The sequence below is a fragment of the Mustelus asterias genome, chromosome 19 (genome assembly GCF_964213995.1).
Source record: "Mustelus asterias chromosome 19, sMusAst1.hap1.1, whole genome shotgun sequence".
Classification (NCBI taxonomy): Eukaryota; Metazoa; Chordata; class Chondrichthyes; order Carcharhiniformes; family Triakidae; genus Mustelus; species Mustelus asterias.
In genome coordinates this window covers 1,229,048-1,251,777 of record NC_135819.1, presented here as the reverse complement: position 1 = coordinate 1,251,777, position 22,730 = coordinate 1,229,048, and the positions used below count along the sequence as shown (strand labels likewise).

Here is a 22,730-nt window from a genome sequence, read left to right as displayed (position 1 = left end):
CCACGCAGACAATTGCCGACAATAGAATATCTAATCACCTCTTTATAATGTTCAATGTAAAGTAAAGTTTATTTATTTGTCACAAGTAAGGCTTACATTAACACTGCAATGAAGTTACTGCGAAAATCCCCTAGTCACCACACTTCGGCACCTGTTCAAGTCAATGCACCCTAACCAGCACGTCTTTCAGACTGTGGGAGGAAACTGGAGCACCCGGAGGAAACCCACGCAGACACGGGGAGAATGTGCAGACTCCACACAGACAGCGACCCAAGCTGGGAATCGAACCTGGGTCCCTGGCGCTGTGAAGCAGCAGTGCTAACCACTGTGCTACGTAATGGAATTACTGCCCAGAATTATACCACCCCGCCTGCCATGGGAATGGGAGTGGGCGAGGGGCGGACAATGGGAAGGTCCATTGGCTTTGGGCGGGGTTTTACGGTTTCGGGATGAGCAAGGCCGTAAAATCCCGCCCACTCTTCTCCAACGAAGAGTCATCGGGGCTCGAAACGTTGGATCTATTCTCTCTCCACAGATGCTGCCAGACCTGCTGAGATTTTCTGTTTTTGTTTCAGATTCCAGCATCCGCAGTATTTTGCTTTTATCTCTCTATGTCCCTCTCCATTGACGTCCCGAGGGGGCCAACATTGACCAGAACCTTGCTTGCACCAACCACATCAACACCATGGCTACCGGAGTGGACCAGAGGCTGGGAATTTGGCAATGGGTGACTCATTTCCTAACTCCCCAAAGTTGGTCCACCATCCACACCGCGCAAGTCAGCAGCGAGATGGATTACGCTCCATATATCTGGAAAAGGTGCATGTCCAACAGCATTCCAGAAACTCTTGGCTATCCAGGAAGAAAGGACCTCTGTTTAACCAACAATTCTTGCATGACCTTTGACCTTGCGGTTCCTCCAGGACCTGGGTGGAGTGTGTACCATCCACAGAATGGGTGGTAGCAACGTGGCAAGGCTTCTTCGATAGAATGGGAATGCCATCACCTCTCGATTCCCCTTCGCGTCACATTCTATCCTGACTGCAGCACAGAAAGAGGCCATTTGGCCCTCCCCACGCGAGCAATTTACTGAGTGCCAATCTCCCGCCATCTCCCCATAACCATGCACCTTCTTCCTTTACAGTTACTCGATTGATCCGGCCGCCACCTCACTCTCAGGCAGTCAGTTCCAGACCTGAACCACTCGCTGCGTGAAAATGTTTTTTTATCTTGTGTCGCTTTTGCTTCTCTGGTCAATTACTTTAAATCTGTGCTTGCTCCTTCTCGATCCTTTCACTCTGTTCAGAACATTTAGATTGTCTCTCTCACGGCCGTCTCTTCTCTCCAAGAAAAAACAATCCCAGCTTCTCCAATCTTCTAAATGTATCACCGTCTCTTCATCGCCACCGGATCAATGTTCTGGAACCCTCTCTCCCAGAGCCTCAACCTTCACCGCACCACTTCAAAAGGAAGGTTCACCCACCCGCTGAAGGGCAAGTGACGATGGGCCATAAACTATTAGTCTTGCTAGAAGGTGCTTTGAGCCAGAGCCAGGGACCCGGCTTCATTTCCGGCCTCGGGAACTCCACTGTCTGTGTGGAGTTTGCGCGTTCTCCCTCGTGTCTGTGTGGGTTTCCTCCAGGTGCTCCTGTTTCCTCCAACACTCCAAAGATGTGTCGGCTAAGTTGCCACTTAGTGTCCAAAGATGCGTAGGTTAGGTGGATTGGCCATGCTAAATTGATCCTTAGTGTCCAAAGATGTGCAGGTTAGGTGGATTGGCCATGCTAAATTGCCCTTTAGTGCCCAAAGATGTGCAGGTTAGGTGGATTGGCCATGCTAAATTGATCCTTAGTGTCCAAAGATGTGCAGGTTAGGTGGATTGGCCATGCTAAATTGTCCCTTGGTGTCCAAAGATGTGCAGGTTAGGTGGATTGGCCATGCTAAATTGCCCCTTAGTGTCCAAAGATGTGCAGGTTAGGTGGATTGGCCATGCTAAATTGCCCCTTGGTGTCCAAAGATGCGCAGGTTAGGTGGATTGGCCATGCCAAATTGCCCCTTAGTGTCCAAAGATGCGCAGGTTAGGTGGATTGGCCATGCTAAATTGTCCCTTGGTGTCCAAAGATGCGCAGGTTAGGTGGATTGGCCACGCTAAATTGCCCCTTAGTGTCCAAAGATGTGTAGGTTAGGTGGATTAGCTGTGGCAAATGGATGGGGTTATGGGGAGAGGGCAGGGTGTAGGATGTTCTTTCAGAGAGTCGATGCAATCTCGATGGGCTGAATAGCCTCCTTCTGCTCAGTCGGGATTCTATGGAAGCGTGGACTCATGTGAAAAATGTTCACTTGTGTCAGGAAGATGAGGGTGAGACACAGGTTCACCCTCCAATTCGATTTTCAAGGTTGCTGACGACACCACCGTAGTGGGCCGGATCTCAAACAATGACGAGACAGAGTACAGGAATGAGATAGAGAATCTGGTGAACCGGTGCGGCAACAATAATCTCTCCCTCAATGTCAACAAAACGAAGGAGATTGTCATCGACTTCAGGAAGTGTAAAGGAGAACATGCCCCTGTCTACATCAATGGGGACGAAGTAGAAAGGGTCGAGAGCTTCAAGTGTTTAGGTGTCCAGATCACCAACAACCTGTCCTGGTCCCCCCATGCCGACACTATAGTTAAGAAAGCCCACCAACACCTCTACTTTCTCAGAAGACTAGGAAAATTTGGCATGTCTGCTACGACTCTCACCAACTTTTACAGATGCACCATAGAAAGCATTCTTTCTGGTTGTATCACAGCTTGGTCTGGGGCTCCTGCTCTGCCCAAGACCGCAAGGAACTACAAAAGGTTGTGAATGTAGCCCAATCCATCTCGCAAACCAGCCTCCCATCCATTGACTCTGTCTACACTTCCTGCTGCCTCGGCAAAGCAGCCAGCATAATCAAGGACCCCACACACCCCGGACATTCTCTCTTCCACCTTCTTTTGTCGGGAAAAAGATACCAAAGTCTGAGGTCACGTACCAACCGACTCGAGAACAGCTTCTTCCCTGCTGGTGTCAGACTTTTGAATGGACCTACCTCGCATTAAGTTGATCTTTCTCTACACTCCAGCTGTGACTGTAACACTACATTCTGCACTCTCTCCTTTCCTTCTCTATGAACGGTATGCTTTGTCTGTATCGCGTGCAAGAAACAATACTTTTCACTGTATGTTAATCATAGAAACCATAGAAACCCTACAGTGCCGAAGGAGGCCATTCGGCCCATCAAGTCTGCACCGACCACAATCCCACCCAGGCCCTACCCCCACATATTTTACCCGCGAATGTACGCATCTCAGGACTCTAAGGGGCAATTTTTAACCTGGCCAATCAACCTAACCCGCAATAATAATAAATCAAATCAAGGCAAGAGTTAACTGCTTCCAGGCTGGGTGGGGATGGACCTGGTGAAGTGGAATCCCAAAAGGGAGAGGTGTTCTGGTGAAAATCTGACACTTACTAACAAGTGAACCCTAACTACTGCACCAACGTTTATTGATGTCTGTCTACTTTCACACAACGGTGACTTACAGTCAAATTTAAGATAAAGTCAAACAGCGTGAGTCTTTAATGTGGTTACCCCGCTACAAGTCACTTGGCACTTGAACTGTTGACTGGATGTTGGAAATTCATGCGCTGATTTCAGCCTGTCGGCTGAGTCAGATCGATAGTTGCATGTGGGCGCTCGATGCCAGGCACCGTCAACAAATAACAGGAAACTTCAATATGACATTGTAGCTCCCATGGCATTCTAGAAAGCTGGGCCTTTCCCCGTGGCTCCCTATCGGTCCGTACTCCCTGCATGCTGCACTTCCTCTGCTATTCATGCGTTTCCTGATTATTTCCCGGAATAGTCTCTCTAATCTGCCTCGAGTAAAGAACGCAATGTTCCACACCTTCCTGCTCCCGATTGTACTTTGATATTAATCTTGTCGCTGAGTTTCTTTACATCTTCATGTTGTCTTTTTCTACCTGTTTTCACTTTATCCTTCACCATCTTCCCTTTCTCTGTTCTTTCCCTCCTCTCGGTTCTTTCTTTGCTTCCTTTTTCTCTTCTCACTTTCTCTCTCTATTTTCTTTTGCTCTGTCCCTCCTTCCTTTCACCTCTTTCTCTCTGTACCCACTCTTTCCCTCCCTCTCCCCCTCTCCAATTCTCACATCGCTTGGTTCTCATTTACCTTTTTCACTCCTTCTTCGCATGGCTTTATTTCTTGTTTCCCTTACTCCATTACCCTTTTCTTTGGTTTAATTCTGTATGTGTGTCTGTGAGTGTGTGTGTCTGTGTCTGTGTATGTGCCTGCATCAGCGTGCGTGTGTTTGTGTGTGTCTGTGAGTGTATGTCCGTGAATGTATGTGTCTGTGTCTGCATGGGTGTGTGTGTGTCTGTGTGTTTGTGAGAGTGAGTGTGTGTGTGTGTGCGTGCTAGTGTGTGTGTGAGTGTGTGTGTGTGTGCGTGCGAGTGTGTGTGTGTATGTGTGTGTGCGTGTGTGTGAGTGTGGGTGTGCGAGTGTGTGTGTGCATGTGAGTGTGTGTGCGTGTGTGTGTGTGTGAGTGTGTGTGTGTGCGAGTGTGTGTGTGAGAGTGAGTGTGTGTGTGTGAGTGTGTGTGTGTGTGTGAGTGCGTGTGAGTGTGTGAGTGTGTGTGTGTGTGAGTGTGTGTGTGAGAGTGAGTGTGCGAGTGTGTGTGAGTGTGTGTGTGAGTGTGTGTGTGTGCGAGTGTGTGTGTGTGTGTGCGTGTGAGTGTGTGTGTGTGTGTGCGAGTGTGTGTGTGTGTGTGTGTGAGTGTGAGTGTGTGTGTGTGTGCGAGTGAGTGTGTGAGTGTGTGTGTGTGAGTGTGTGTGTGAGTGTGAGTGTGCGTGTGAGTGTGCGTGTGAGTGTGTGAGTGTGTGTGTGTGTGTGTGTGTGTGCGTGTGAGTGTGTGTGTGCGTGTGCATGTGAGTGTGTGTGTGTGTGTGTGTGTGTGTGTGAGTGTGTGAGTGTGAGTGTGTGTGTGTGTGCATGTGAGTGTGTGTGAGTGTGTGTGTGTGAGTGTGTGTGTGGGCGTGTGAGTGTGTGTGTGTGTGTGTGTGCGAGTGTGTGTGTGTGTGTGTGTGTGCGAGTGTGTGTGTGTGTGTGTGTGAGTGTGTGTGTGTGTGTGTGCGTGTGTGTGTGTGTGCGAGTGTGTGTGTGAGCGTGTGTGTGTGTGTGTGTGTGTGTGTGTGTGTGTGTGTGAGCGTGTGTGTGTGTGTGTGTGTGTGTGTGAGCGTGTGTGTGTGTGTGTGTGTGTGTGTGTGTGAGTGTTTTTCTCTGGTTCGGTTGGTAACACTTGCTTTCTGAGTCACAATGTTGTAAGTGTAAGTTTCACCCCTGGAACTCAGCGTAAAATTTCAGCTGATTCTCCATCGCAATGCCAAGGGGGTGCTGCCCTGTCTGAGGCACCCTCAAAACACTTTGGAATGTCCTATAGTTGTCAAAGGTACTATCGAAAGACAAGCCCTTTTTTTTCACACCCACTCACCCACACTGAAATAATTGGCAAGCTTTCAGAAAAAAACCCCAAGAAAAATTTGCAGTGTTGGTATTTGCATGAGTGGTTTCAACATACTGGCAGAAACCCCCAGATAAATGTTGGCTGCCGTGCCACTGGGTGAGGAAGTCCCCAACTGCATTGGCAACCTGACCCACAATGAAGGGAAAAGTCTCTCCACAAAGAGCTCTGACAATGGCAGAACACATATTGTCCCAGTGTTATACTCTTCCATTTCTCTCTTCCACCTTCTTCCGTCGGGAAAAAGATACAAAAGTCTGAGGTCACCAACCAACCGACTCAAGAAGAGCTTCTTCCCTGCTGCCGTCAGACGTTTGAATGAACCTACCTCGCATTAAGTTGATCTTTCTGTACACCTGAGCTATGACTGTAACACTACATTCTGCACTCTCTCGTTTCCTTCTCTATGAACAGTATGCTTTGTCTGTATAGAGCGCAAGAAACAATACTTTTCACTGTTTGCTAATACACGTGATAAAATACATTACAATAATAAATCAAATCAAATCAAAAGACTGAACACTTTCCTTCCAGGCTGACAGATGTATCGACTGGAATAGACCTAGAATTATTAGACTTGGAAACCTGCAGAACAATAATTCATCAGGACAAGAAAGAGAGAGAAGGAGAAAGGATAAGAGAGAGAGAGAGAGGAGAAAGGATGAGGGAGAGAGAGAAGGAGAAAGGATGAGAGAGAGAGAGAGAGACTGAGCAATGACTCACAATTGGACTTTGGGTCTGATATGAAGTGGACTTGGCGACTTACCCAGCGTAGGGAATCTACTGGATTCCATAAATGAAAGGTAGTGTCCAGTCTGCATATGGAGCACCAGCACTATGCTGTGGAGTGGTTAAAGTGTCTTCCCCCGGCCTCCCCAACGCTGTAGTCACACACACGGCTGAGGGGCTGCAGTCCTCTGTACTGACCTCACTAAACTCCCCCGACACTGCGTCTCTGACAGGACTGAGCATGCATTAAGATTCACTGCCTGGGTACAACTGGAGCTCTCTCTGCCACAGCAGTGACGAGGCTCTGGGGGGTGGGGGGGTGGGAGGAGCCTCGCTGCCATTTCTCAGCTCCGACAATTATGAATGATTGGTAATGAGTCACTGTTTATTTTGGTTGTAGCTATCATTTCTTCAGTGCTGCCTCGGAGTTCCCTCAACAAGTTTAACTAAGGTGCCAAAGCAAATGAAGATAAGCTCGCCCACTCAGTTCCTCCGCTGTCCCCCCTCGCTGGCTGGTGAACACGTATAGGATTTAAAGAGGTTGTCAAAAGAACAGCTGTCTTGTTCATACTGTAAGGTGTAGCGAATTATTAGGATCTCGTCTGGTGGTGGCACAGTGGGTTCGCACTGCTGCCTCACAGCGCCAGGGACCCGGGTTAGCACTGCTGCCTCACAGCGCCAGGGACCCGGGTTAGCACTGCTGCCTCACAGCGCCAGGGACCCGGGTTCAATTCCCGGCTTGGGTCACTGTCTGTGTGGAGTCTGCACATTCTCCCCGTGTCTGCGTGGGTTTCCTCCGGGTGCTCCGGTTTCCTCCCACAGTCTGAAAGACGTGCTGGTTAGGGTGCATTGGCCGTGCTAAATTCTCCCTCAGTGTTACCTGAACAGGCGCCGGAGTGTGGCGACTCGGGGATTAATTAACTCACAGTAACATATCCAGCTTATGGTCATCTGAGGCTATGGCGGCTTTACTTTTACTGTACAAAAAGTAACTATGGGTGGGATTTTCCGCCCTCTCTCACCCCGAAACCAGAAATCCCCCCCCCCCGGGGTCAACAGACCTTTCCATGGTCCACCCCTCGCCCGCTCCGATTCCCGTGGCGGGGCGGGATGATAACATTCCGGTGTATCTATCTGCCAGGACCTGGACACAAGAGGCTGGAGCAGTGGTGGACAACAGGTGGCATAAGAGTCACACACATCCAGTGGGCAACCAGGAGGTTTGGGGGCGGGGAGGGCACCTCTGGCGGCATGGTAGCACAGTGGTTAGCACTGCTGCTTCACAGCTCCAGGGTCCCGGGTTCGATTCCCGGCTCGGGTCACTGTTTGTGTGGAGTTTGCACATTCTCCTCGTGTCTGCGTGGGTTTCCTCCGGGTGCTCCGGTTTCCTCCCACAGTCCAAAGATGTGCGGGTTAGGTTGATTGGCCAGGTTAAAAATTGCCCCTTAGAGTCCTGAGATGCGTAGGTTAGAGGGATTAGCGGGTAAAATATGTGGGGGTGGGGCCTGGATGGGATTGTGGTCGGTGCAGACTCGATGGGCCGAATGGCCTCCTTCTGCACTGTAGGGTTTCTATGATTCTATGAGTGCGGCCACCACCAGAATTTTGTTCCCCTTGCTCGGGGTTGCCACATTCCGCTGAGTTCCGACCATTCCTACCAGTGCGACTGAAGTGATTTGCACGTAAAGTGAGGTGTGTGCTGATTGCTCACAACACTGACTGTGAGAGCCGAGCGCTCCCTCTGTGTCCAAAGCATCAATATTTCTTTAGTTTTTACCATTTGTTGTTGATGACAGTTCTATTAATATATAAATTATGAAACACTTCCTATAACTCTTAATACTTGTCTGTACTCGTTGGAGTTTAGAAGGATGAGGGGGGGATCTTATTGAAACTTACAGAATACTGAGAGGTCTGGATAGAGTGGACGTGGAGAGGATGTTTCCACTAGTGGGAGAAACTAGAACCCGAGGGCACAACCTCAGAGTGAAGGGACGATCCTTTAAAACGGAGATAAGGAGGAATTTCTTCAGCCAGAGAGTGGTGAATCTGTGGAATTCATTGCCGCAGAAGGCTGTGGAGGCCGGGTCATTGAGTGTCTTTCAGACAGAGATAGGCTCTTGATTGGTGAGGGGATCAGGAGTTACTGGGAGAAGGCAGGAGAATGGGGATGAGAATCATATCAGCCATGATTGAATGGCGGAGCAGACTCAATGGGCCGAGTGGCCTAATTCTGCTCCTATGTCTTATGGTCCTAAGGAAATATTCGACGTGTACTAAATGTATTTAATCTTATTCATGGGGCTTTGGTTAGTGAACAAGGCTGGTTTGAATCTTGAGAGAAAGGAAGGCCCTCACCAGCCTAGGTTGCCCGTCACTGAGCGATTAGCGGGGTAAATGCGAGGGGTTATGGGCCTGTCCGATGGTAGTGGGTTATTGTTGATAATTGTTTACAAAGTCAGTCACAGATTTCCTTGAGCAAGGGAGAGGGCTTGGTAAGATGCCCTGTTGGAAAGTCAGTGCAGACGCGATGGGCTGAATGGCCTCCTTCGGCACTGTCGGGATTCTATGATTCTATGAGATGCAGGCATCACTGGCTGGGCCAGAATTTGTTGTCCATTCCTAATTGCCCTTGGACTGAGTGGTTTCCTTGGCCATTTCAGTGCCAACCACATTGCTGTGGCTCTGGAGACACATGTGGGCCAGACCCGGTAAGGACGGCAGATTTCCTTCCCTAAGGGACATCAGACTGACACTCCAATGGAGTACTGAGGGAATGCAGCACGGTCAGAGGTGTTGTCTTTTGAAGGGAGGTTATAGCAAGGCCAGGTCTGGCCCCTGAGGAGGATCCCAAGGCAGTACTTTGAGAAAGAACAGGTGAGCTGTCACCGGTGTCTGAGTTGATATTAATCCTTCAACCCATATCGCAAAAACAGATGATCTTGGTCATTATCGCATTACGATGTGCGATCCTGTAACTGTGCTGAAAATTACATTTCTACATTAAAATGGCGACAGCACTCAAGAACAAACAAAGAACAAAGAACAGTACAGCACAGGAACAGGCCCTTCGGCCCATCAACCCTGCGCCGATCACGTTATCTCACATAGACCAACTGCCTGTATCCCTCTATTCCCCGTCTGTTCAGATGCCTATCCAGATAAGCCTTAAATGTCGCTAACGTAACTGCCTCAACCACCTCACTTGGCAGCGCATTCCAGGCCCCCACCACCCTCTGTGTAAAAAAACCTCCCCCCGCACATCTCCACTGAACCTTTCCCCCCTTATCTTGAACTTGTGCCCCCTGTAATTGTCATTTCAGACCCTGGGAAAAACTGTTGACCTTGTCTCCGCCCCTTATAATTTTATAAACTTCTATCGGGTCGTCCTTCAGCCGCCGTCTTTCCAGGGAGAACAATCCCAGTTTATTCAATCACTCCTCGTAGCGAATACCCTCCATACCAGGCAACATCCTGGTCAACCTTTACTGTAATCCCTCCAAAGCCTCCACGTCCTTCTGGTGGTGTGAGTATTTCATTACTTCGAGACGGCCCAAAGTAGTTATATAAATGTTTTTCTTCTTGCCGGATGGTCCCTACCTTTGTGTAGCCCACCTGGGTGGAACACCATTCTCAAAACATCCTCGTTTCAGCAACTTGTGTTCACTTCCTCCCTCCGACTGCCCGACACTGGGAATCTTTATTGTCCACAAGTGTGAGAGGTAGTAGTTATGCTTCTGTTGCAGCTTTCCGAGGACTATGCCCCTATAAACTGGAAACACAACAAGCCCAAACATAGGTCTCCAGCCCTGGAAGCGACTCCAAGTATAAATAGGCCAGCAAGCCTGGATATTAATAGAAGGCCCAGGATTATATATTAGCTGCGATTCTGAAGCATAGCTAGTGTGCAACACATGTACAGCCAGTTCGAAATGGCTCAGGGGAGATGGTGGCTTAGCGACTTGTAATCGAAAGGTAACAAGAATAAGGTGCTTGAGAATCTCAGCAGGTCTGGCATCAGGGAGAGAAGGAAGAGACAGAGGGCTGAAATTTCGAGCCCGTTCCTGCGGATCTTCCAGTCCCACTGATCTTCCAGTCCCGCTGATCTTCCAGTCCCGCTGATCTCGCAGTCTTGCTGATCTTCCAGTCCCACTGATCTCCCATTCCTGCTGATCTTGCAGTCCCACTGAGCTTCCAGTCCCGTGGATCTTCCAATCCCGCTGGCCCCCCAGTCACGCTGATCTTCCAGTTCTGCTGATCTTCCAGTCCTGCTGATCTCCCAGTCCCGCTGATCTTCCAGTCCCGCTGATCTTCCAGTCCCACTGATCTCCCAGTCCCGCAGATATTCCAATTCCCCTGATCTTCTAGTCCCGCTGATCTCCCAGTCCCGCTGATCTGCCCGTTCCGCTGATCTTCCAGTCCGGTTGATCTTCCAGTCCCGCCGATCTTCCAGTCCCGCTGACCTTCCAGTCCCTCTGATCTCTCAGTCCCGCTGATCTTCCAATTCCCCTGATCTTCCAGTCCCGCTGATCTCCCAGTCCCACTGATCTTCCAATTCCGCTGATCCCGCAGTCCCGCTGATCTTCCTGTTCCCCTGATCTTCCAGTCCCACTGATCTTCCAGTCCCGCTGATGGCAACCGTGCCCTTCCCCCTGCCCCCAATGGCGGGCTCCAGGTAGTGTGACAGGTAAACAACAGAAAACGGCATAGACATCCGACAGAACTGGAAGAGGTCCCGCCACCGGCCAATGGCACGCCACCTTCACTGCAGGAAAATGCATGGCGGAGCGGCTGGAAAATCCCACCCAGGGTTACTGCTTTGGGTTCCAGTCAGAGCAAGAGGTCCTGTGGGATATTGGGCTAAAAGGTTCACTCTGTTCCTATCTCTCTCTGTACAGACATTGCCTGATGATATTTTTTCTCGCACTTTCCGCTATTATTTCGGATTTCCAGCATCCACAGTATTTTATTTCTCTTTTCATAATCCAGAGACCCGGGTTAATGAACGGGGGGCACATGGGTTCAAATCCCACCAATCGCAGCTGGCGGAAATTAAATGAAATGAGGGTGACACAGTGGCACAGTGGTTAGCGCTGCTGCCTCGGGTGACAGTGCGGAGTCTGCACGTTCTCCCCATGTCTGCGTGGGTTTCCTCCGGGTGCTCCGGATTCCTCCCACAGTCCAAAGATGTGCAGGTTAGGGGGATTGGCCATGCTAAATTGCCCCTTAGTGTTCAAAGATGTGTAGGTTAGATGGATTGGCCATGCTAAACTGCCCCTTAGTGTCCAAAGATGTGCAGGTTAGGGGGATTGGCCATGCTAAATTGCCCCTTAGTGTTCAAAGATGTGTAGGTTAGATGGATTGGCCATGCTAAATTGCCCCTTAGTGTTCAAAGATGTGCAGGTTAGGTGGATTGGCCATGCTAAATTGCCCCTTAGTGTCCAAAGATGTGCAGGTTAGGGGGATTGGCCATGCTAAATTGCCCCTTAGTGTTCAAAGATGTGTAGGTTAGATGGATTGGCCATGCTAAATTGCCCCTTAGTGTTCAAAGATGTGCAGGTTAGGGGGATTGGCCATGCTAAATTGCCCCTTAGTGTCCAAAGATGTGCAGGTTAGGTGGATTGGCCATGCTAAATTGCCCCTTAGTGTTCAAAGATATGGCGGTTAGTTGGATTGGCCATGCTAAAGTGCTCTTTGGTGACCAAAGAGTGTTGGTTAGGGGAATTAGTGGGGTAAATACATGGGATTACAGGAATGAGGTCTGGGTAAGGTACTCTTTCTGAGAGTCAGTGCAGACTCGATAGACCAAATGGCTTCCTTCTGCACTGTTGGGATTTTATGAAATGGAGTACTAATCCTGGTAATGGCAGCCATGACAACTATCATCGATTGTCGTAAGAACAAACCTGGGCGTCACGGTAGCACAGTGGTTAGCACTAATGCTTCACAGCTCCAGGGACCTGGGTTCGATTCCCGGCTTGGGTCACTGTCTGTGTGGAGTTTGCACATTCTCCTCGTGTCTGCATGGGTTTCCTCCGGGTGCTCCGGTTTCCTCCCACAGTCCAAAGATGTGCGGGTTAGGTTGATTGGCCATGCTAAAATTGCCCCTTAGTGTCCTGGGATGTGTAGGTTAGAGGGATTAGCGGGTAAATGTGTAGGGATATGGGGGTAGGGCCTGGATGGGATTGTGGTCGGTGCAGACTCGATGGGCCGAATGGCCTGTTTCTGCACTGTAGAGTTTCTATGGTTCGCTAATGCCCCTTGTGCAAAGGGAAACCTGCTGTCCTTACCCGGTCTGGCCTACATGGTGACCCCAGACCACAAATGTGGTTGACTCTCAACTGCCCCCTCTGAAAATGGTCCGAGTAGGCCCTGCCAGTTCATGGGGCAATTAGGATGGGAAAGAAGAGTTGACCCTGCCAGCGACACCCATGAATGAACGAAGTGAGCGCTCCAATTTTTGCTTTTCCCTCTTGGAACCGGGTTCCTGCCGAATCCACCATTAAAAATTCCAAGGAATCCCTAGTAATTGATACAGTATACGCTACACATTAATGACACAGCTCATCTGAGTCAAGGGGTAGTGAGAGAACGCAATAGTCTTGATTGATGGCTGTTATGTTCTGTGGGAAGCAATGGCCTAGTTGTATTATCGCTAAACTATTCATCCAATAACAGAAAATGCTGGAAAATCTCAGCAGGTCTGACTGCATCTGTGGAGAGAGAATCGAGCCAATGTTTCGAGTCAGAGCTCTGACAAAGGGTCATCCAGACTCGAAACATTGGCTCGATTCTCTCCCCACAGACGCTGCCAGACCTCCTGAGATTTTCCACCATTTTCGGTTTTTGTCTCAGATTCCAGCATCCGCGGTATTTTGCTTTTATATTAATCCAGGAACTTGGCTAATGTTCTGGGGGACCCGGGTTCGAATCCAGCCACGGCAGATGGTGGAATTTGAATTCAATACAAAAAAAAATCTGGAATTAAGAATCTACCGATGATCATGAAATCATTGTCGGAAAAACCCATCTGGTTCACTAATGTCCTTTAGGGAAGGAAGTCTGCCGTCCTTACCCGGTCTGGCCTACATGTGACTCCAGAGTCACAGCAATGTGGTTGACTCTCAACTGCCCTCGGGCAACTACGGATGGGCAATAAATGCTGGCCCAGCCAGTGACGCCCATGTCCCATGAATGAATTTTTTAAAAGAGTGAAAAGCAAAGAAGGGGAATAATGCTTGGGTGGCACGGTGGCACAGTGGTTGGCACTGCTGCCTCACAACGTCAGGGACCTGGGTTCAAATCCAGCCTTATGTGACTTGTCTGTGTGGAGTTTGCACCTTCTCCCCATGTCTGCGTGGGTTTCCTCTGGGTGCTCTAGTTTCCTCCAACTGTCCAAAGATGTGTAGTTAAATGGATTAGCCATGCTAAAATGTGTGGAGTAGGGGGATTGGCCATGCTAAATTGCCCATTAGGGGAATTTTCATGGAAATACATGGGTTTATGGGGATAGGTCTGGGTGGAATTGTTGTTGGTGTAGACTCGATGGGCCAAATGGCCTCCTTCTGCTCTGTGGAGATCCTATGATAATCCAAACTGGGCACTATTGGACTTTGCCCGCTGTTAGATACCACCCTGGTTTGCTTTTCTGGTTGTTCACAGTGTTCTTAGCTTGGGGTGGAGGCAAGACTTCTACATAAAAAAGGCTCTTCTGTCCAAGTGTTGGAAAGGCTCCAAGAAGGAACCAATCCACTTGAATGTTCTCTGAGGACGAACATTTTTACGAGCTTCAAACAACCTGTGTAGCCCCCCACAGCGGCTCAGCCTTCCAGGAAGAGCAGAGGTATTATTTGAAGGCAAGTGTGAAGCTGACATTTGAAAGGTGGGCTTTCGCAATCTCCACTTACCTCAGAGCTCCCCACAGCCAGTGTGTGAAATACAGCCTGTGTTGCAATGTTGGAAAGGCTGTGACCGATTTGCGCAAAGCTTTCAACAACAGAGAACGAAATCGAAACAAAGGGCAGATGGGCCTTTTCGAGCCTTTTCCGCCACGGGATACGATGGTGGGCAATTTCATTGTGGCCTCAGCTCCACCTCTCTGCCTCTTAACCCTCTCGTTGGTCAAAGATCTGTGGGATTCAGCCTGGAATGTATTCGCAGGCCCAGCCGCTACCGCTCTCTGTGAAACTGACCCTCTCAATGAAAAAACGCCTCCTCATCCTAGCCAAGAGTGGAAGAGGCCTTGGCCGGGACCTTCCAGCCCCCCCTTCCCCCCCATACAGTGGGTTTTTGCCCATCTGAGGCAGCTCACCATTGGGCTGCAGGCGGGAGTTTCCATTCCTGCCCAAGTCAATGGTCACTTGTGTTGCTCGCAGGCATTCTGCCAGGGAACCCTCCACGTGGGGGGGGGAGGGAGTCACCTTCGGCGGGACTGGAAAACCCCTATCAACAGCAAGGGCCGAAACACCTTGGACCTTATTCTTAAACTGTGCTCCCTGTTCTAGATTCCCCTGTAAGGGGGGATACATCCTCTCAGCCTCTACCCTACACAACCTGCCAAGAACCTTGTGAAATTTCACCAAGATCACCCTTCATTCGGCACGGTGGTACAATGGTTAGCGCTGTTGCCTCACGGCGCCAGAGACCTGAGTTCGATTCCCGGCTTGAGTCACTGTTTTTGTGGAGTTTGCACGTTCTCCCCGTGTCTGCGTGGGTTTCCTCCGGGTGCTCTGGTTTCCTCCCACACTCCAAAGATGTGTAGGCTAGGTGGATCGGCCCTGCTAAATTGCCCCTTAGTGTCCAAAGATGTCCAGGTTAGGTGGATTGGCCATGCTAAATTGTCCCTTAGTGTCTAAAGATGTGTAGGTTAGGTGGGTTGGCCATGCTAAATTGTCCCTTAGTGTCTAAAGATGTGTAGGTTAGGTGGATTGGCCATGATAAATTGCCTCTTAGTGTCCAAAGATGTCCAGGTTAGGTGGATTAGCCATGCTAAATTGCCCCTTAGTGTCAGGGGGATTAACAGGGTTAATACATGGGGTTACGGGGATAGGGCCTGGGTGGGATTCTTGTCGGTGCAGGCTCGATGGGCCGAACGGCCTTCTACACTACAGGGATTCTACGGTTCTTTGGTGGCCGGGATTTGAGTCAGTGGGCTTTGAGAGGCAGTTTTGACCGTGAGTGGGCAAAGAGTGGTCCTTAGGAAACAGAAGCTAACTGTCAAACCTTTCTCTTTAACACTGCAGTCAGAAGAGTGTACAAAATATGGAGCCCACTCATCTAGTTATCATTCTTGTTGCTCGTAGGCAGGAGAGAGCAAGAAATCAGTGGAAGCACCTGGCTTGCCTATGGCAGCAGCTGAATAGTGAAGAGGACGGGGTGGCAGGTTCTGCTCCTCATGCAGAGCAAGAACCTCAGAGCCGATGCTCGGAGGCACCTGGCCAGACCCAGGATCTACAGACAGCGACTAACGTTCGGCTGATGTCCGAGAACCAGTCTGGCCACAGACTGTGCATGTCCAGGGAACTGGTTGTCCACGTTTCTTGCTATCTGTAGGATTTGGCGCCACGGGGAATTGAGAAGTCGTCAACAATACCCTGACCAGCTTGGGGAATTGGGGAGGCGGGTGATATAGTGGGATTGTCTCTGGGCTAGTAATCCAGAACCTACCATGAGGGCGGCATGGTGGCACAATGGTTAGCACTGCTGCCTCACAGTGCCAGAGGCCCGGGTTCACACAGAGGGTGGCGTGGGTATGGAATGAGCTGCCAGAGGAGGTGGTAGAGGCGGGTACAATTACAACATTTAAAAGACATTTGGACAGGTACATGGATGGGGAAGGTTTAGAGGGATATGGGCCAGATGCAGACAAATGGGACTAGTTCAGTTTAGGGAACCTGGTCAGCATGGACGAGATGGGCCAAAGGGCCTGTTTCCATGCTGTATATCTCTCTGATTCAATGACTGTATGGAGATAGTAAGAAGATAGTAAGATTGAAAAGCAGCAGTGCTGGTAAGAGATTAATTGGATTAATTGAATTGTTTATTTATTTAATTAGTCAGCTAGTGTGTGTATTTTTTTGGCCTTTACTTTAACAGCAGTTTTTCAAGTTTAATGTGAAAACTAGAAGTGGGCAGCAAAGGAGTCTGGGAAGGGTTTTTATTTTAACTTTAAAAGTCAGTTACCTGGGTGGTTCCCCCTCAGTAGTAGTTTTTTTTTCTCTCGGGCCCCTAGCCCTATAAATTGGTGCAGAGGAGATACCCGATCCTCTACACTGGTAGAGGATCCCACCCTTCCATCCTCCTCTAACCTAATTATAAGTGTGGGGAAGTTTTTTGTTTTCTTTTTTTCTTGCTGGTAATGGCTTCAGGGATGGCAGTTCAGGCAGTATGCTGCATCTCCTGTGGGATGTATGTGGTGAGGAAATCCAGTAGTGTTTCAGGAGATTTTAGTTGTAAGAAGTGCATTAGATTGCAGCTTCTGGAGGAGCGTGTAAAGGAGCTGGAGGGGGAGGTAGAGGAACTCCGCATAATTCGGGAGGCGGAGGTGGAAGTTGATAGGAGTTATAGAGAAATAGTAACTCCTAGAAATGAGGCTTGGGTCAATGCCAGGAGGAGGGGTAAGAAGCAATCGGGAAGACAATCCCCTGGGGCGGTTCCCCTCCATAATAGGTTTTCGGTGCTGGAGGCTACAGTTGAGGAGGAATCAACTGAGCATAGAGAACAGATCTCTGGGGGTGAGCCGAGTGAGAAAGCTCAGGTGGTTAGGGGCTGTAAAAGACTGGGCCTTGTGATTGGGGACTCCACAATTAAGGGGACAGATAGGAGGGTCGGAACTAAAGGTAGGGACTCAGGGTTGGTGTGTTGCCTACCAGGGGCTGGGGTCCGGGATGTGTCTGACAGGGTATTCAGGACTCTTAGGGGGGAGGGAGATAAACCACAAGTTATTGTACATGTGGGGACACACGACATAGGGAGGATAGGGGAAGGGGATATTAGGCAGGGATTTATGGAGTTGGGGTGGAAACTAAAGGCCAAGACTGACAGAGTGGTTATCTCTGGACTCTTGCCTGTACCACGGGATAGTTTAGAGAGGAATAGGGAGAGGGAAGGTTTGAATTCATGGCTGAGGGGATGGTGCAGGAGGGAGGGGTTCAGGTACTTAAGCAATTGGGGCTCGTACTGGGGAAGGTGTGACCTCTATGAGAAGGATGGTCTACACCTTAATCAGAAGGGGACCAATATCCTGGGGGGTAAATTTGCTAAGGCCATGCAGGGAGGTTTAAACTGATTCGGGGGGGGGGAGGGATCCTGAGTAGTGGGGCTGAAAGTGAGGGATGCATGGATGGGGACTGCAATGCACGGCATTGCAGAGGTGGGGTGGAGCAGGGTTTGAAATGTGTATACTTCAATGCCAGGAGTATTCGCAATAAAGTGGGTGAACTTGCAGCGTGGATCAGTACCTGGGACTTCGATGTCGTGGCTATTTCAGAGACATGGATAGAGCAGGGGCAGGAATGGATGCTGCAGGTCCCGGGGTTCAAATGTTTTAGTCGAAGTAGGGAAGGAGGTAGAAGAGGGGGAGGGGTAGCATTATTGGTCAGAGATTGTATCACAGTGTCAGAGAGGAGGTTTGATGAGGACTTATCTGTTGAGGTAGTATGGGCGGAGATTAGAAATAGGAGAGGAGAGGTCACCCTGTTGGGAGTCTTTTATAGACCTCCTAAAAGTTCTAGAGAGGTTGAGGAAAGGATTGCGGAGTCAATCCTGCTTAGGAGTGAAAGTAATAGGGCAATTGTTATGGGGGATTTTAACTTGACTAATATTGACTGGAATTGTTATAGCTCTAGCTCGTTAGAGGGGTCAGTTTTTGTTCAAAGCGTGCAGGAAGGTTTTTTGACTCAGTATGTAGACAGGCCAACTAGAGGTGAGGCTATATTGGATCTGGTGCTGGGAAATGAGCCAGACCAGGTGCTAGACTTGGAAGTTGGTGTGCATTTTGGTGATAGTGACCACAATTCGGTTACGTTCACCTTAGTGATGGAAAGGGATAGGCATGAACGTCGGGCCAGTGGTTTTAGCTGGGGGAAGGGTAATTATGAGGCTATTAGGAGAGAATTAGGAAACATAGGTTGGACTAGGAGATTACAGGGACTGGGAACGTCCGACATGTGGAGTTTTTTCAAGGGGCAGCTACTGCGAGTCTGTGATAGGTATGTCCCTGTCAGGCAAGGAGGAATTGGTAGGGCTAGGGAACCGTGGTGCACCAAAAAAGTTTCTTTGTTGGTTAAAAAGAAAAAGGAGGCTTATGTTCGGATGAGACGTGAGCACTCGGGTAGTGCACTAGAAAGCTTTAGATTGGCTAAGAGGGAGTTGAAGAGCGAGCTTAGAAGGGCTAAAAGGGGACATGAGAAGACTTTGGCGGATAGGGTTAAAGAGAATCCTAAGGCGTTCTATAGGTATGTCAAGAACAGAAGGTTGGTTAGGGCAAGTTTAGGGCCAGTTATAGATGGCAGAGGGAAGTTATGTGTGGAACCGGAGGAGATTGGTGAAGCATTGAACCAATATTTCTCTTCGGTGTTCACGCAAGGGGACATGAATATAGCTGAGGAGGACACTGGGTTGCAAGGGAGTAGAATAGACAGTATTACAGTTGATAAGGAGGATGTGCAGGATATTCTGGAGGGTCTGAAAATAGATAAATCCCCTGGTCCGGATGGGATTTATCCAAGGATTCTCTGGGAGGCAAGAGAAGTGATTGCAGAGCCTCTGGCTCTGATCTTCAGGTCGTCGTTGGCCTCTGGTATAGTACCAGAAGATTGGAGGTTAGCGAATGTTGTCCCATTGTTTAAGAAGGGGAACAGAGACTTCCCCGGGAATTATAGACCGGTGAGTCTCACTTCTGTTGTCGGCAAGATGTTGGAAAAAATTATAAGGGATAGGATTTATAGTTATTTGGAGAGTAATGAATTGATAGGTGATAGTCAGCATGGTTTTGTGGCAGGTAGGTCGTGCCTTACTAACCTTATTGAGTTTTTTGAGAAAGTGACCAAGGAGGTGGATGGGGGCAAGGCAGTGGACGTGGTATATATGGATTTTAGTAAGGCGTTTGATAAGGTTCACCATGGTAGGCTTCTGCAGAAAATGCAGATGTATGGGATTGGGGGTGATCTAGGAAATTGGATCAGGAATTGGCTAGCGGATAGGAAACAGAGGGTGGTGGTTGATAGTAAATATTCATCATGGAGTGCGGTTACAAGTGGTGTACCTCAGGGATCTGTTTTGGGGCCACTGCTGTTTGTAATATTTATTAATGATCTGGATGAGGGTATAGTTGGGTGGATTAGCAAATTTGCTGATGACACCAAAGTCGGTGGTGTGGTAGACAGTGAGGAAGGGTGTCGTAGTTTGCAGGAAGACTTAGACAGGTTGCAAAGTTGGGCCGAGAGGTGGCGGATGGAGTTTAATGCGGAGAAGTGTGAGGTAATTCACTTTGGTAGGAATAACAGATGTGTTGAGTATAGGGCTAACGGGAGGACTTTGAATAGTGTGGAGGAGCAGAGGGATCTAGGTGTATGTGTGCATAGATCCCTGAAAGTTGGGAATCAAGTAGATAAGGTTGTTAAGAAGGCATATGGTGTCTTGGCGTTTATTGGTAGGGGGATTGAATTTAGGAGTCGTAGCGTTATGTTGCAACTGTACACAACTCTGGTGCGGCCGCACTTGGAGTACTGTGTGCAGTTCTGGTCCCCACATTACAGGAAGGATGTGGAGGCTTTGGAGAGGGTGCAGAGGAGGTTTACCAGGATGTTGCCTGGTATGGAGGGGAGATCCTATGAGGAGAGGCTGAGGGATTTGGGATTGTTTTCGCTGGAAAGGCGGCGGCTAAGAGGGGATCTTATTGAAACATATAAGATGATTAGAGGTTTAGATAGGGTGGATAGTGATAGCCTTTTTCCTCTGATGGAGAAATCCAGCACGAGGGGGCATGGCTTTAAATTGAGGGGGGGTAGTTATAGAACCGATGTCAGGGGTAGGTTCTTTACCCAGAGGGTGGTGAGGGATTGGAATGCCCTGCCAGCATCAGTAGTAAATGCGCCTAGTTTGGGGGCGTTTAAGAGATCCGTAGATAGGTTCATGGACGAAAAGAAATTGGTTTAGGTTGGAGGGTCACAGTTTTTTTTTTTAACTGGTCGGTGCAACATCGTGGGCCGAAGGGCCTGTTCTGCGCTGTAATGTTCTATGTTCTATGTTCTATGTTCTATGTCTCACAACACCAGGTTAAAGTCCAACAGGTTTATTTGGTAGCAAATACCATAAGCTTTCGGAGCAATGCTCCTTCGTCAGATGGAGATAGCCATTGCCTGGCACTTGTGTGGCGTGATTGTTACTTGCTACTTGCTAGCCCAAGTCTGGATATTGTCCAGGTCTTGCTGTGTTTGGACACGGACTCCCTCAGTATCTGAGGAGTCGCGAATGGTGCTGAACATTGTGCAGTCATCAGCCAACATCCCCACTTCTGACCTTATGACGGAGGGAAAGTCATTGATGAAGCAGCTGAAGACGGTTGGGCCTAGGACACTACCCTGAGGGGCCACCTCAATGACTCCAGGACCCACAGTTGAGCCGAACCCTGTGTAACGACGGAAGCTATCAAACAGCTGTAAGTTTCAGGGCAATCCTCCATATTTTGAAAGGACTCAGGTGAAACCTGACAGTTTAAAAGTGGCCAACTTTGGCTGCTGGCTGATTAAAAACCTCCCAGAAGGCTCGGCAGGACAAACATAACCTGCCTGTGGACTGTGCTAAGAAAAAGGTGTGAGCCCCCTGGATATGCAAGTGGCCAGGAAGGCAGACACACCAGTGATCTAATCATCAGAAGGACAAAGGGAGATGGAGGCCAACAAAGGACAGTAAACAGACCAACAGGGAGCCAATAGCCACAGAAATCGGCCCATCCGCAGAAGACAAGAAGACCCATCCCACTGATGGGATACCGTTCAGGAAGCTCCGGAGGAGCATTAAGAAGACATTAAAATAACGACCCACGGGGATCAAGGCAGTTTGTGTTTGGACTTGAATCAATTAAAACTGAGACTGTCGGTGATCGGAAGCCCATTGTCCTTGAAAATCACCTACGGGGGCAGGGAAGTTGGTTTGTTAAATTGGGCTGAAGTTAAGGCAGACAAGCAAGGGAGAAGCAGACAAGCAGGACCAAGCTCTCTTCCAGAGTCTGATGTGCAGAGGTGAAGACCAACAGCAGCCCAGTTTCGACCCTGCACTGAGACATTCGAGCCCACCACAGAGGAACCCCTTTTAGAATTGTGAGTATCCCAGCCAACCTTGTGAAGCTCCCGAGGATAGGATAGAGGTTGAGGCAAGGGGAGGGGTGGTGTATTGTAATTTTAAAGTTCAGTAATCTTGTTTTGAACTGTGTAAAGTAAGATTTTACGTTGTACCCATTAGCATTTCTCCCATAGTGAGAGTATAAAGTATAAGTTTTATTCATGTGTGGTGGGGTATTGGAGAGGTTGATTTTATTGTTAAATAAATCACTGTAAGTTTTGAAACTCGTTTGGAGTCCGTCTTGCCTCTTGTTCTCTCATCGACGCACTCTGGCGAGGTCACAGTTTCAGTATCCCTTACCATAAATCCAGAGTCTAGAACCGAGGGTGATCTGAGCGATTCGAACCCGCTCACTCCAGGGAGACTGCTGGTCAGGAGATAAAAAGGATCAGAGTCTCTCTGTTCTCTCTCTTGGAGACCTACTCGAGTGGAGTGGGTGCAGGCTGGCCGTTGTCCCACCGACAAGGGAGAGAATCACTCAGGCCTTGGTGGCGGTTTTGGGATGGCTGTGTGATATAAGTATCAGGTTACCGGTCAGGTATAAACGGTGAGCCTGGTTCAGCGCTCTCTCCTGCGGAGTTGCCCCAGTGCAGCATTCCCTGACCTTTGAAATTTCAAGGCCTGTAAGAGAGAGACACTCGCAGCTATCGGCAGACCCCCCAAATACCGGCCTGTAAGTGGAGTATGGAGAAAGATCCCGCTACACAGCTTTATATTCCAGGGAAACCATGAGCCTCTGCGTTCCACTAAAACAGGAACCTTTTCTGTTCTAGATTTTGACAACCAAATTTGGAGAAGCTGATCTGGCCGAGCACGAAACCAGGGAGAGAAAGTTTAAAAAAAATTAAAACTGTTAAAAAAATCTTTAAACTATGAAAAAAAACATTAAAACTTAAAAAAATCTTTAAACTGTGAAAAAACCCATAAAACTGTTTAAAAAATCTTTAAACTGTGAAAAAAAAACATTAAAACTGTTAAACAATCATTGAAACTGTTTTTTGAAATAAAGCTAATATAATCACAAACATATATCGTTCTCCCAGTTTGCTGTTGTGCTGATCCACGATGAGTGTTAAGGATCCAGGTCTCTTC

General features: G+C 48.9%; 1 protein-coding gene across 2 annotated transcripts in view; it reads right to left on the bottom strand.

Annotated features, from left to right (window-relative positions):
* The window catches only part of LOC144507670 (adhesion G protein-coupled receptor E3-like), a 67,940-nt gene extending 61,372 nt beyond the window's left edge, over positions 1–6,568 (bottom strand). The window contains exon 1 of one of the 2 annotated variants that reach the window (XM_078234829.1): positions 6,334–6,568. In XM_078234829.1, coding sequence (XP_078090955.1) covers positions 6,334–6,388 — 55 coding nt within the window. In that variant the 5' untranslated portion in view covers positions 6,389–6,568. Of the gene's footprint in view, positions 1–4,219; positions 4,250–6,333 lie in introns of those variants that run through there. The other variant, XM_078234830.1, reaches the window with a different exon arrangement.
* Positions 6,569–22,730: the final 16,162 nt, after the last annotated feature.